Source organism: Mus pahari, chromosome 16 (genome assembly GCF_900095145.1).
Source record: "Mus pahari chromosome 16, PAHARI_EIJ_v1.1, whole genome shotgun sequence".
Taxonomy (NCBI): domain Eukaryota; kingdom Metazoa; phylum Chordata; class Mammalia; order Rodentia; family Muridae; genus Mus; species Mus pahari.
In genome coordinates, this window is record NC_034605.1 from 45,980,002 (window position 1) to 45,996,035 (window position 16,034).

A 16,034-nucleotide genomic window follows, 5' to 3' on the forward strand; every position below is an offset into this window, starting at 1 on the left:
CTCTCTCTCTCTCTCTCTCTCTCTCTCTCTCTCTCAGCAAAAGAAGAGTTTGAGGAACCCAAGGGCAAGTTCTTTTCAGTTTAGGGGTCGTGAAATCCTTCTTCTACTCCTGTTAGCTGTGCCTCTGGTCTCCTGAGTCACAGGGCAGAGCATCTGTATTCTTTGGATGATGCAGGCTCAGTTTGAAATGGTGACCTTTTTCATGAGAACGTGTCCTCGCCCCTCCTTTCCTCCCTTGCTTCCTCTCCCCTTCTGCCGCTCCACACCCTACCTGCTTTCTTGGCTTTCCCTTGTCCTTGATTTATCTCTCTCTCCGTGTGTTCCCATGATGGCCTGCAGCAGGTGGCACTCTGCCGTCATGTTGGCTTGCCGGTGTCCCTGTCCTGTGTCCCCGGCTGGCCTGCACTGCGTTCGTGTAATGTCTCCTGTGTATCATGTGGTTGTCCCCTCAGTGTCTGAAGAGAGTCCCTCTGCCAGTGAGTCTGGAGTCCTCCTGTCCCAAGATCCTTCAGCCAAACCAGTTCTGTTCCTGCCCCCCAAAAAATCTGCCGCTTTCCCTGGAGACCATGAGGAGACCCCAGTGAAACAGTTGTCCCTTCACAAGCAACCCCCGGCCCTGCCTCCCAAACCCACTGCCCGGATTGCCAACCACTTAACAGGTAAGTCCGACATCTTCCAAGGCCCATGGCCCCTCCCTCCCTTCAAGGGACAATGTCTTACTCTCTCATTCTTTTTATCTGAGGCCTGAATACACATCTGAGAAGACAGCCCCATGGGGTGTTTGGGTATTTGTACATGTGTGTTGGTGCATGAAGTCACGACCAGGATTTATGTCTCTGTGTCAAGAAACATTTGATATGCAATTGCCGGCCATATGCCAAGAGCCTTCGGTGTTATCTGTCATCTGTGTATCTGTAAATATGTATATTGTATTTATGTGACCGGTTCGAGATTATCACCCATCTGGATGAATTAGAATCAATGTCAAAATGTTTACACAGACGGAAAAAAGTACTTTGCTCCTTTTGTAATGAGTCTGCGAAGGCTTTAAATGTTTGTAAGTTATTGATCTAAAGTCTGGAATATTTCTGCAATTAATACTAATTTTATTCATTTACTGTCAGTTCTCTTAAAAAAAGAAAGAACCGAGGCATGATGGTGCATGTCTGTAATCCCAGCCCTTGGGAGGGAGAGGCAAGAGGATCAGGAACCCAAGATCATCCTTGGTTACTTAGCAGTTAGAGGCCAGCCTGAGCTACATGAGACCCTGTCTCAAAAAGCAACTGCAATAAAATAGCCAATAAGGGGAGTGGGGATACCTTTAGAGGAAGCACAGGCTTAGCAGTGTTGCTCTAAACTTTTTTTTTTTTTTTTTTTTTTTTTTTTTTTTGCTCTGTGTGATTAATGAATGTGCTCAGGTGTGGAGTTGGGTGTGTAATGAAATTGCATTGCACCATGTGTGATATAATCAGACCCATATNTTAATGAATGTGCTCAGGTGTGGAGTTGGGTGTGTAATGAAATTGCATTGCACCATGTGTGATATAATCAGACCCATATCAAACTCTTTTGTACAACATACTTTGTGGAGTTGTTTTTTTTTTGTTGTTTTTTTTTTGTCATTTTATTCATTTACATTTCAAATGATACCCCACTTCCCGGTTACCCCTCTACAACCCCTCCATCCCATCCTTCCTCTCCTCCCTCCCCTTTGCCTCTATGAGGGTGTGCCTCCACCCACTCACCCACTTCTGCCTCACTGCTCTAGCATCCCCCTACGCTGGGGCATCAAGCCTTCACAGGACCAAGGGCCTCCCCTCCCACTGATGTCAGATAAGGCCATCCTCTGCTACATATGCATCTGGAGTCCTGACTCTCTCCATGTATACTCTTTGGTTGATGGTTTAGTCTCTAGGAGCTCTGGGTGGTCCAGTTAGTTGATATTGTTCTTTGTGGAGGGTTGTAATCCCCCTCAGCTCCTTCAGTCCTTCCCCTAGCTCTTCCACTGGGGTCCCTGGGCCACTGGGCTCAGTTCAATGGTTGGCTGTGAGTATCTGCATCTATATTGGTCATGGGCTGATAGAACAGTCTCAGGGAACAGCCATCCCAGACTCCTATGGGCAAGCAATTCTTGGCATCAGCAACTGAGTCTGGGTTTGGTGTCTAAAGATGGGATGGATCCCTGTGTGGAGGGGTCTCTCGATGACCTTTCCTTTGGTCTCTGTTCCATTTTTGTCCCTGACTTTCCTTTGGACAGGAATGTGTTTTTTCAAATAGTGTCTAAGTGACCTCTATGATGTTTTACCTGTAATGGAGGAGGAAAGTGGGAAACACACTCACGTATAATAGACAGAGTGAAGAAGAGAAAGTGGCTTCTCCGGGGCTGGCAGGACAGTGGAAGCATGATTGGAACCTGGGCATCCTACCCGTTAGCTATCAGTGTGGGTTATCATACAGTCCAGCATCATCAGGGACTCAGGGCAAACTGTGCTATACCAATGTCCCCATCCATCTCGGCTGGGTGCCTGTGGTATAAAAGTGCGGTTGGCTCTCTAAGAACCATTTAACACATCAGTTTAGTATCCCAACATTATAATTCACAGAATATCAAAGGGAAAATAGGCCACCCTCCAAGACATAAACACACTGTCTAGCAAAAGTCAACCATTACTCTACATGCTGCCTCCTCGCCTGTTCTTTGTATAGAACAATGTGGGAGCTGAATCTCATCTCGTATTAGTAACTGTTCTACTGTGTGGTTTTATTAGCTTTTTGGTGCAGATCAAGGGACTCTTCTACATTCTCTACTGTAAAAAATACAACAGTAAGCATCTGTAGCAGCTTTTTAAGGTTTTCCCAGGGTATTTTTAGAATTAAAATACAAAGTCCAAGTTATATATACCCTTTAAGCCTTGGACAATAAATACCCCTTAAGAAAAAGTCAATAGTGTACAGAATAAACCCTTATATGTACATACTATACATATTTGCTCAACATGCCTTCCATAGACAGAACACTGTGTTGTTATCAAAGTGGACACAACACTGTACTAGTTTAATGAATACATATTCCATCAGATATAGATTCTATATCGATGTTTCAGTTACCCCACATATCAAAAATATTTATTAGAAATTTTATACTGAATATGTCCAGACCTTTTTCTTGTCATTTCCCTCAACAGCACAGTGCTACAGTTATTTCCCCAGTGTCTGAACTGAACTAGGCAGTGTGTCATTTAGAGATAATTAAGTATAGGGGAGGATGTGTGTGGGGTCTATGTAAATATTATGTTATTTTGTAGAAGGGGCTTTAGCATGCACGGATTTGGGTGTCCCTGGGAGTGCAAAGCCAAGTTTCTATAGGACCCAGGGCTGGCTGTTTTAGAGTGTTCTAACCAATGCCATTCAGAGTAGAATCATGGTTCAGTGCAGCCTCACAGAGGGCTCCTGAAGATGTCTGGTTGAAATTCACGGAGTGGAGAACATTTGTAAAGAATTGGGGAATAGATTCCCAAGAAAAAGACTCTGGAAAAGGCTCAGAGGTAATGATCATATGTTAGGTCACTTCAGTGGCTCAACTGGGATAAAGACTCCATTAGGGTTTCATTAAAACCACTAAGAGACAGGCTTCATCCGGTAGTGGCCAGCAAAGATTTGTATTTTATTCCCTAGGAAGTAGCAACATTGAGGCTAGGAGTGAGTGGTATGATGGAGTGGGCCTCTAAATTATCTTCCCAGCACTTGGGAGGAGGAGGCAAGCAGACTGTGCTGGGTTTTAGTCTAGCCTAGTCTATAAAGGAAGTTTCAGGCCAGCCAGGGCTATATATTGAGGCCCAATATTAAAACAAAACAAAATAAAATAACCTTCCTGGGTCATCAGGTAGAATGAACAGAAATGGGAAACAGTTGGAGACTTGTCACAGATGCCAACAAGGCCAGCTGTGCACCATGCACCTCAAAATTACTAGTGGCATTGAGCAGAATGACCTGAGCCAGGAAGGCTTCTCTTGTCAATTCAATGTGAGCTGACAAGAATCCATTATCAGTAGAAGAAAGAGGAAGCCAGTAGATAGGAAAGAGTAGCTATTTATTTCATAGCATCCTCCAATTTATTTAGTTATCTAATAGAAGAGAGAACATGGCAACCTCACTGTAAGCACAAGAGCTTGAGTGGAGGGGCTATTCATAGGACCCTGTGAGGGACTGAAGATCTCTCTGAGTGTGTCTATATGTATCTATGAACATCCCTATCATATAACTTGGAGCAAACTCATAAAAATACATTATAACCTTTTCTTGTGCGTGGTTGTCTCTTTAAAGATAAGATCGGGAGAGATGTTCGTGTCTAGGGATTGTCGACTTAGGGTTATCCTTTTAAATCTGAACTCCATTAGACTTGCTTAATTTTCATAAATGAGCAATCAGTCATAATGAATCTGCATCACCATGAAAGGCTCTGCTAACCCTGTTCTGTCGCTAATTACACCAGAGACATCTGGGCCATGTCAGAAGGAATTAATCAACTAAGAAATTCCAGAACTCTAAATTAGGATTCGTGAATGGCTAGTATGTTCTCGTGGTTGTTGTTTTGTTCATGTGTTGGAAAGAAGATGTTGGACCATTGGAAGGCACCAGGCTTGATTACAAGAAGTGGGAGTGTTACCCAACTTCCTGATCAGAGAGCTACAAGCAGAACTAACTCTCCTTTAGGATTCACTTCCACTTCATCAGGAAAACCACAGTGGACTTGGGAAATGTGTGTCTTACAGTTCTCGATTCTTCAGTTGAGCGGAGAAAAGCCCTCATTCTTCCCGTATTCTTCATGGCCTCCTCTTCTACCTCCTCTTCTCCACCATCAGCCTGCCTAGCAGCACATGGGCCAGAGTTAGAAGTTGTTGGGCATCAGAGACTTACCTTTCTGGATACACAGTCCCCAGTAGAGCCTGTGTTGTGGATGTGATCCAAGGTGAATGAGTCTTGGAGAAACGGGTTCTTAGTGGAATGATTGATGGCCCCAGAGGGAAAGTGTGATCAGAGCAAAACCCTGTCTCCTACCTTTCTAAGTCTCCACAATTGCTTCCCTAAGCATTCTTACCCAGGAGCTATATGGTAACCATCACATGACTATAACAAGTACCTTCTGCGTGAGAACCCCGTGAGGAGCAGGCACCCCATACATGGTAGGTGAATGCAGAAGAAAGCGTAGCTTCAAAGGATAATGCATGGTGGCATGGCTTCATGGCCTGACATCACATTTGGGTAGCCACTGGGCAGCTAGCGTTGCTTGAGAACTTTACTAGGTACCATTAGTCCTATCTCCTTACAGAAGATGACCAAAAAAAGGGATATGAAGATGGTGATTGTAGTTAGACAGCCAGTAAATCGGCTTTCTGGGTCTCAGATCTGTGTATGTTTTTCATCCATTTAAGAAATTAGAAAACCTGCTTCATCACTTATATTAGTCTGCTCAGCAGCCATACCAAGTCATATACACTAGATGTCTTATGCAACAAAACTTAATTCTGTCCAGTCTGGAGAGATGGCTCTATGATCAAGAGCACTCACGCAGGGGACCCACATTCAGTTCTCAGCGCCTGCACAGTGGCTCACAACCATCCGCAACTACCATTTCAAGGGATCCAACACCCACTTCTGACCTCTGAAGGCATCAGACATGAACATGGGACACATACAAACATGCAGGCAAAACACTCGGGTACATAAAATTAATTTTAAAAATACTTAAAAAGAATTTTATTTCTCATAGTTTTGAAGGCTGAAATCCAATAATAATAAAAAAATAACACAAATACAAATAATCACTGTTGTACTTAACATTCCCAGTGTGTTAGGTACCTTAAGTAACCTGGAGATTATTTGAAGTATACAGGAGGTGTGTGTGTAGACTGTGTGTACACATTAGCCATTTGGTGTAAGGAACCTGACCATTCTGCTTGCTGGTGTGGTTATGGCAAGAACTAATACCCCTCAGATACCAAGAAACAACTGTACTCTCAGCAAACATAAAGCAATTGCACATTTCAATCTGCCATGGTATCTGCAACTACAATTTGGCCTAACAAACAACATCTGTGCCCTGCACAACTTTCCGGTGCCAGCACTTAGGTGAGTCTAGTGAGATTCGATGCAGTGATCGTTAAGCTGAAACCAGTGTTCCTATTTATCTCTCTCTCTCTCTCTCTCTCTCTCTCTCTCTCTCTCTCTCTCTCTCTGGCATTCTACTTCATGCCTCCTTCCCCCCACCCTTCAGCTCCACACAGTGGTGTGTTTCACCTCTGCTCTTACCTTCCAAAGATTAGGGTGCCATGAACTTGGGCTTCATCCATGCCACTGAATGGAAAAAATAATAATTGCTCATAACACGAAGGCCATATGTGGAGGTGGGCAGTTTACACTTGTTGGTAACTGATGCTGCGAAGATGTTCTGTGTTCTCTTAGGTCAAGTTCAGGCACAAGTGGGAAGCATAAGTCTATTGTCCTTACAGTCCTGGAGACAGAGGCTTGGCTCCCCGTTCATGGCTAAGAGAGGAGCCTAAGGGTGGCTATGAGGCAGAAATAGGAGCAAGGCATACGCTCTATGGTGGTTCTATAGAAAAGGGAGCAGGGTAAAGTTAACCATCCGAATTGGCTGGAGTGAAGCCCCAGCAAGGGTGCACCAAATAGGGTTACTCTAGTTGCCTGGCATCTGCCAGGGATAGTGGAGACAAAGGAATACCACTGTACCCTATAGTCTACAGGCTAGGGGGAGGTGGTGTGGCCCATAGGCTACTCTGTATTGCATGCCCATGCCAAAGACAAGCTCAGAATGAGCCCAGGCTAGCTCTAAACATGGGCTGACAACAATCAGAAAGGCTTCCAATACATCTAAACTCATAACCTCCAGAGATTTCAAAACAAAAGTGTAAGGAATGGATACGTTTCCTGGGTTGACTTCATTATACCAGTTTCTCCATAGCATCTCATCTTGAGCTTCTTTTCTGAAAATACAAGAATGATCCCCCCCTGCCACAGTGTGTGTGTGTGTGTGTGTGTGTGTGTGTGTGTGTGTGTGTATTGGGGGAGGGGCACAGTTAGCTGCACACCATGTATAGGGTGTTTGACTAAGCCTGCATGTACTGTTTTAGAAAGAGGCTAAGACGGCCAGCGATAGGATCTGCAGGAGGTAATCACTATGGGAAACACTTGTTGTGGAGACCATATGTAAAACAACTTTGAAGAAAAGAGTGGTAGCAGGTGTGCGTCAGAGGTTAGCAAGAAGCACAGGTGCCAGGGGCATGTTTATGAGGGGCGTTATGCTCAAGAAATAGCAAATAGTCCTTTGGGGCAGGATTCTAGTGGCATAGCAATGAAGGTTAGGGCTGAAGAACAGGAGCCATGAATGCCGGAAGGCTTTGCCTTTGTAAGGGACTGGGGCATCCTTTGTGTGTTCTCAGCAGCAATCCCTTGATTTCAGCTGAACATGTCCCCTGGAAGCTCACATAGATAAGATGGACCCTGGTGCCATTAGTTGGCTATATACTGGGTGTGTGTTTAGCATCAAACAAAAGCTAGTAAGTGTGTCAGCCTGCTACCCTTGTGTCTTAGTTAGGGTTTTACTGCTGTGAACAGACACCATGGCCAAGGCAACTCTTAGAAGGACAACATTTAATTGGGGCTGGTTTACAGGTTCCAAGGTTCAGTCCATTATCATCAAAGTTGGGAACATGGCAGCATCCAGGCAGGCATGGTGCAGGAGAAGCTGAGAGCTCTACATCTTTATCTAAAGGCTGCTAGCAGAATACTGACTTCCAGGCAGCTAGGCCTAATGAGGGTCTTATAGCACATACCCACAAATACACACCTACTCCAACAAGGCCACACCCGCTCCAACAAGACCACACCTTCTAATAGTGCCACTCCCTGGACCAAGCATATTCAAACCATCACACCTTGCCTCTCTCCCATTGACATTTTTTTCCAGCTTTTGCTTTACTTATACTACCATGCTTAAGTTACATGGGAAAGGCAACCAAGCCGTTCTGCCCCGGTTCCGAAAGCTTACAATCAACACCAAGTATGTGGTGATAAGGAACTAGGGATGGTGACATCTTTGGGTCAAGACTGACAAGAAAGAATGAGTTCTGGTGCTACCATTCTTCTCCAACAAGACTCTGGCACACTGGCCAGCACAAGCCACATTCACACTCAGTCTTTAGCACTGGGCACAGATTCATACCACTTCTTGAAGCTGGCAAATTCAATGAAGTAACTGAGACTTTTTAAGTTTAAAGTTAAGCCCAAATACATTTTAAAACCCCACAGCTCTGTGCTCCTCAGCTCTCTTGGATATTTTTATAAACTGTCCAAGAGGTAGGTTTGATGAGGGGGAGAATTCAGTTTGCTGTGATCCCTGTACGTGTCCTATCAATACTCACTTGTGAATACAAGGAGACTCCGTTGCTAAGGCCTTTTAGGAAGCAGTACACTAAATTTGAGAGTCAAGACTTATTCCTCTTTTTAAACATTCCTCTTTTCACATCCCTAGTTTGAGCTCATTTATACCTTTACCATGCATATCCTCCTGATATTTTCTGTGTAGTATTTTCTTCTCTCTGCTCTAAACTTAAAGCTTTGATCCAATGGCTGCGTCCTCAGGTTCTAGTGTTCTACGCAGAGATGGGAGTGGTTTGCTCATCCTGGTGACTGGTTTTCACCCAATCCCCTCTCTGTTCTTTGTGTTTCACGTACACCAGTCTTCAATGGCCCACCATGAAGGGGAATTCTCTTCCAGCTATTCATCTCTGAATTTCTTCCATGATATTTGCCTGTCCTGAGGAAGGCTCAAGTGGATGACAACCTCCCCCGACCCACAACAGCCCTCGTCCACTGTTATAAAAGTAAACAATAAAACGTGTTTTTCTATCGGTGATTTGTCATGTCTGGCAAAAGAGTTACACACCTTCTCGGTGAGCGTTTGTTGGCATGATTGCCTTTATTCCCAGTGGTAATTCTTGGAGATGAGTCACCTGGCTGTCACATGTAACTCTATTACAAAGAGTCTAATTGAATTCCATGTCCTGCCAGGGTGACACGCCTGAGCGGCACAGCGGGTGAGTGGCCCTCATCCACTACCCAATAGTTCTTCTCTATGAGGCACAGTCCTTGTCACCCTCTCAACTGGGGAAAGTAAATTTGAGAATGAAAGTGTTCACTCATAGAAGCGGGGGAAGTCAAACCAAATTCATCTGCTGCCTTTGGTGTCATCTAGGATGGTCTATGATTTCAGGATTCCAGAATGCCTGGTGCATGCTATAGTTACCATACCTTGGACTAACATGGGCATTGCCTCACCCCACCACCCATCACTTCCCTCTGCATCACTGGCCCTTAGAAGAGGTCTATCATAGCATCTTCCTTTGACCAAAGCAAAATTTCAAGCTATCATGAAGCCCCTGGGGCGGGCTTGTGTGCTGAAGGGCTTGATGATATTCTTGTCAACTCCCTCCTTCAGGCAGGGGACTCTGATGCAATACTATAATTGAAGTCTAACGTGCTGAAATCAGGTGACAAATGACTGAAGAAATCCTTCCAACACCTTTGCACATTAGGGACCAAGAGCTTCTAGCCGTGATGGGCACTGTTCACATGTTAATAGTTAACATAGGCTCCTGGAACATGTGCCAATATAAAAGTTCATTGGTAGCTGTAGGAAAAGAGGCTTTAAGTAGATGGTTCCGTTGCCCTTTCTTTGAAAGACTTGGGACCAGACATGTTTCATCCTTGGGGATTGTTTGATGTTTTGTAATATTTTCATCTATATCATGTAGTGAGACATCTTGGTGATGGATCACAAACTTCATTTATTCCAAACATACCTTGGGTGTGTAGGCTGAAGGTCATTGTATACAGTATTTTCAGAGAACATGCATTTTTACTTTGCTCCATTATGAAAGCTCAAGTGTAGAATATTTCAAATGTATAAATAGTTCGGGCTTTTAGAATAAGGATATATTCCTTGTCGCTTACTTAACCTCCACTGATGCACATCCATGGCCAGCAGTCCTCCATCAAGAGAATCGATAGCAGAAATAATCTCACATTTTCATGTCATTGTCTAAAATCATAAGCCAGAGCTGTTGTGTGGGAAGGCCGGCCCTCCTGGGCTTTGAGGCTCTGTGACACTCACAGTTTGGGTTGACTTTCCCGATTCCTGGAACTGGTCATTTTAGCTTCTTCTGCTCTATCAGTAGAGCGAACTTTATGAACACGCTGCATCTCAATCAGTCTGGCTACGGAAATCAGTGAGCAAGCGGTGCTGCATCTCTCCCTGCAGCCTCAGATCCATCATCATAAATGCCAGAGGCAGAGTGTATCCTCCAGCCAAAATGGATGGATGTGGCATATTAGTAGATGCAAAGGGTTTGACTCACGGGGGCCCTATCCAGGTATGAGATGCAATTTTATCCCTGAGTTTTCCCAGCTAATGAGACTTAAGTTCAAACTCCCCATTCCTAACTCTGTTCCACTAGCTTTTTATAGCACAAGGTGCGGTATACGTCAAAGGCACACACTGGATCATAGATGACAGCTCTTCTTGGCAGTCACCACCAAGACGTTCTCCTGCTTGCTGAATACAGTGATGCCAGCACACACGGTGTCCTCTGAGGCCTACCTGACCCTCACTGTCCCACCTCAGGCTGGGAAGCAGCAACAGTGGTAGATTTTCAGAACCCTGACAAGAGTCCCTGATAGTAACACTGTGAATAACACACTTCTCAGAGCAAGGTCATGCAGTATCTGAACTTCAAAGCAGGCTGAGGGCGAGCCAGGAAGTACTATAGTGTTTATTGCAAAGTCAGGTCTTCACAGGTGAACTCATATTACACCCCAAGGACTTCACTGGGGGTCGCTCACTCATCATAGACCCTGTGAAGACCCTATGGAGACCTTGTGAAATTAGACAATGCTCCTTTCACAGAAGATGACTCAGTCCTATGCCAGCTCAGGGCCTCAGACTGACCTGTGGCCCTCTTGTTCCCTCAGTGCTATTTGCGCCTGGCAATAAAACTATAGGGTAAACATATAGCCTTCCCACGGATGGAAAAACTGAGGCTGGGAAATATTGGCTGTCTTCGGTTGGATGCCATGGGCAGGGTTCTCGGTGGCAGAGTTGACATTAGAGCTCAGATCTTCTGCACGTTCTGCCAGTAGTAACTGGCCCCACCCACGACCCCGTAGCAGAAGCCTCCACAAGCCAGCCAGCCCCGTGCTCTGAGCAGCAGCTAGCTAAGTTCCATCCTAGAGAAGTCTTGGGGTATTCTCACTTCACCGGTGCAGGGACAGAATTGGGAAAGAGTCTTAGCGGGTGTTTCTTGGGCCCTTTTAGATATAAATTACAATTTGATTAGCACTAGGGCCCACCCCAGCTTTTAGAAGGAGTGGTACTGAGGCGGGACGCAGCATTGGACGAAGGCCAAAGACTGATGATCCTTGGCTGTGTAACTCTCTCTTACTGTTTTGTGCCAATAAGCACTGGTTTCTATTGTCTTACTATATTGTGCTAATGAGCACTGGTTTTCTTCCCTTCTGGCTCAAGGACCTCTTACTGGCCAGGCAAGAGGCTTGGAACTAGTTAACTCTTTGTGAACCAGAGAGAAAAGAGAGGAAATGAAAGAAAATCATTTACATAGATAATGTGCACAGACACACAAGCATTCATCCACATGCACACTCTGGTCTGGCCCAACCATCTGTCTCATCAACTCTACAAGTGTTATATACATATATACATTTGGTGCATGGGGCAGACAAAAGGAGTGTTACAGAAGCATGTTGATATTAAATTCAAACCAAATTAAATTTAAACTCAAGTGTTTCATCCTATCAGATCATTATAAGTTCAAAGCAGCAGTTTCACATAGCCTTGCTTTGAAATAAACATTGTGCATCTGGCTTCATCCTTGGACCTGACCTAAAATGAATGCTTTTCCTTGATCACAAATTTGTTTCAAACCTGTTCTCGTTTTGGTGCAAATGAGAAAGCTCATGTTATTCCTCGTTATGTATCCTTTACTTACTATTCTATGAGAAGTGGGCACATTCTATTCTTGATTCTAACTTTATTATTTATCCTTCCAGCAAAACAACTAAAACCATCTCCTGAAACTTTCTCCCTAAAATTATTTAATCAAATCAGTAGTTTTATAAAATCATTAGTTCATCTAAACAGCACTAATTCAATGAAGTTCATCTTCATGTTGATCTACAGGGAATGTGCCCACCAGGGTGGGCTGATGCCCAGGAATCATTAGGCTATGTAATAGTGACAGGAGAGGCACATCAGTCACAGGAAGTAATCCTGGGCTGAAGTCTCTAGGGGCCTTGCATTCTTAGAGCTCACCCATAACAGGCCATGCAAAACAGTGGACCATCTCCGGAAAACTCCCTTGCATTCCTTTAGTCTTTCCTAGATGGCTTTTGACAGATTAAGCAGAGGAGAAGCTGGATACCATGCTTCCCACTGACCTACAGTCACGATGAAAAGAAATCACAACAACATTGGGCACCTACTATGTACCAGGCTCGGTTCCCGGTGCTTAGTAAGATGGGTGAGAAAATGACCACACTCAGTATGATTTGATCAATACATCACGGTTGCCCACTGCAACACAGTCTTTGCAACAGGTCAAGAAGAGTGAACTGCGGTGAGCTGCTGGGGTCGGGGAAGCTCAGGACCTAGGAGGGCCCTAGGCCCGCCGTGAGAAGAGGAGATTTCTATGGGAAATATTCAGCAGCGGTGATGGTGCTATCAGCAAGAATGGTAGTTCATAGCTCCTGGGCACCACACCACCCAGTTCCTATATCTTAGTTCGTCTTACAAGTCATGTGACAAGTTGATTCGTCCCATCTTGCAGACTCAACAACTAAGCATTAGCGCGACTGTGCGATTTGCTAACGCTACTGTAGCTTTAGTGGTGTCGTTCATCTTAACATTTTTAGCTCTAGTAGTTTGGGTTATGCCAGTAACACTTTGCAAAGTGTCATCTCCATTGACAGGTGTGATCTCTGGGCACTTGTTTCCAGGGGAGACTCTGTTGGAGACCCTCAGTACCTGATCTCTAAAGGTGAGGCTTAGAAGTGAGCCCCTCCCAAGCCTCCCAGGGAGGCCAAAGAAACACAGCTTTGAGAAGCTGGTATCTTGGAAGAAAAATATTTTTAAAAATTAAATGTCTAAGTCAGTTTGTTCAACATTTGTATGTAAATTGCTTTAGCTTCAGGTACTGGCCTAGTGGATTCTTACTTCTGTTTGGGTCTTATTTCATATTTCACTATACATTTTGTGTGTGGGGGGGGGAAGTGTTGCTTGAAAGTCTAAAAATAAGAGAACGTTTGTTCTCCCTTCCTGAGAGCTTCCTTCAGATCCATCACATCTTGGGGAAGATAAAGCTGTAGGCCGAAGATAGAGCAGAGCTCCACCCAGCAAAGAAGGAGCATGCGCAGTTTCTCCCCAGCAGACACAGGGAGGTGCATGTGTAACTTCACAGCAGCGTGGAGTGGGGGTGGGGCAAGAGGGAGTTGAAACAAACATGCTGGCATTTGCTACAACTGTTCCCCAGGGGGGAAAAAATTCCCATTTTCATTCAGAAAGTTTATTTTTTCATACCTTAAGCAAATACTATTTCATGTACTAATCACTAATATTTGAGGAATACTCAAATCAATTTAAAGATTTCAGGGCTGGCAAAATGACTCAGTGAGTAAAGGCATTTTACGCACTTGCCACCCAGCCATGCAAACTTGAAGACCCAAATCCGATCACCAGAATCCACCCAGAGGTGGAAGGGAAGAAGGACTCTGCCAACTTGTCCTTTGACTTCCACATCTGTGCTGTGTGCACCTACATCCCCCTCCCTCACATCACACGTACACACACACACATGCACATGCACAGCATACACAAGCACACACACACATAATAATAATCATAATAATCATCAATCACAATAATCAAAATCACAAATGCATTAGGTTCTTAACTTTAAAAGGGCTGTCCGTAATCTTAATTAACAACAAAAATACATGGAAAACTGTGTTTTGATCCTTTTGCCATTCAAGCCAGCCACTGAACAAGATGATAAGGATGCCATGAGTTAAAGCTGTTTGCTGGTCTCTGGACAACAAGACAGTTACAAACAGGAAGTGGTGACTGAGTTGGTGCTTGTATGAAAATCACTTAGAACGGTGGTGTCTGGTGTGTGGTTAGCAAGCATGTCGTAGGTGAAATATTCCTTGCCTAAACCTCCAGAATCTGAGATGTTTGAAACTTCAGCATGTTCCAGTGCAGATGTGAGGCCACGATCCTTCCTGATGGTTCATTTGTCCACCTTGGTTCGTGGACAATTTTACTTAAAATTTCTGAAACTGGGATGAAGGGATGACTCGTCATTTTAAAGAGCACACTGGTAAGGGAGGGTGTGCTAGAGAGAGATGGCTCAGTGGGTAAGAGCACCCACTGCTCTTCTGAAGGTCCTGAGTTCAAATCCCAGCAACCACATGGTGGCTCATAACCATCCGTAACGAGATCTGACTCCCTCTTCTGGAGTGTCTGAAGACAGCTACAGTGTACTTACATATAATAAATAAGAACATAAGAGATATTCTCTGCATCCATGTAGATGGCTCAGAACTACCTGCGACTCGGGCTCCAGGGAGATCCTGTGCTTCTGGCCTCAGAGGGCACCTGCACACACGTGCACATAACCACACAGACACACTCATAATCTTAAATCTTTATAAAACCTTACAAAACTAATTTTCTGCTATATATAAAAAGATATATATGAAACATACATGAATTTCATGTTTGTGCTTGGACCTCCCCCACCCTGTCCCCATTACATATGTGTCTTCGTATTCTAAAATTTGGAACAGTCTAGAATGTGTAACATTAACGGTTTCACCATTTCAAATAAGAGAGAGACTTGATCTGCCCTTGACCCAAATGTCTGCCACTGTGATTGCTGCTGTTGCCGTTACTGCTAACTTGATGTATATTCTCTGTGCGGTGGGGAAGGCAGGAAATAACGAGCAAAGACAGTTTGGGAGAGACGGTTTTTTCTGTATGCTAGATCTGGAAGATAAAATAGGACTTGCTCGAGAAGACATAACAGAATATGCCAAAACACAGGGGAGAAATATACCACCAGTGGTTGAGAATGGAGGGTACAGTGAAGGAGCTTTGCTAAGGGTGGACCACTGGATGCCACAGTGAAGAGGGGAGGCCTATGCACGTACTGCAGTTGCTGAGGGAAAGGAACCCAGAGGAGGCTGAGGAAAACCTCAGCAGTTTTCATGGAGGTCGTAAGTGAGCACATACGCCACTTGGCAGACACGCTGAGGGTGGAAACCAGAACTCGTGTGACACCAAGGAAAGGAGGACATTGGAGCATAGGAGAGTGGTATGTGTCACAGACATAACTCTGCCCAGAGGCTCTCTGGGTACCCTAGAAAGCATTCTTTCCAAAGCAGCAGGCAGCCTACAGTGGCCTTGGATGAGATTTCAACTGAGGAGCAACCTAGCCCTGCTTATGCTCGGACACCAGCTAGCTCGAGGGACAGAAGTGGGCAGGAGGAGGGAAATCTCAGACTCCGAAGATCAATGGCCATGAAGGCAGTGCTTCCAGACAGGGGGCACTGAGTGTGACAAGCAGACACTGTGTTCCTCAGTGACACTCCATCCTGAACATGGCTCTCCTAGACAAGCTTTGCAACCTGATGCACTCCCAGCCCCCACCCTTCTTCTCGGGGCCAGAGGAGCTCAAGGAGTGCTAGGTAGGAGAACTGTAAGATCTTTCCCAGAATGCTCTCTGAGAGCCAGTCATCATCATGAGGGTCATGTCATCATGACCCCTCTTAATGTAGACCACATCTAGGGAGCTTTAATGACACTGTCACAGAGCCAAAGGCTCTGTAGAGAACCAAACACATGATATATATATATATATATATATATATATATATATATATATATA

The 16,034-nt window shown here is 44.6% G+C and overlaps 1 protein-coding gene across 7 annotated transcripts in view; it reads left to right on the forward strand.

Annotated features, from left to right (window-relative positions):
- Phactr1 (phosphatase and actin regulator 1) overlaps window positions 1–16,034 on the forward strand; it is a 451,087-nt gene that overhangs the window by 375,141 nt on the left and 59,912 nt on the right. For 5 of the 7 annotated variants that reach the window (XM_029547344.1, XM_021215336.2, XM_029547343.1 and 2 more), the window contains one exon: window positions 453–659. The exons of the other annotated variants lie outside the window; for them this stretch is intronic. In XM_029547344.1, the coding sequence (XP_029403204.1) occupies window positions 453–659 (207 nt within the window). The remainder of the gene's footprint in view (window positions 1–452; window positions 660–16,034) is intronic. 7 annotated transcript variants of the gene reach the window in all.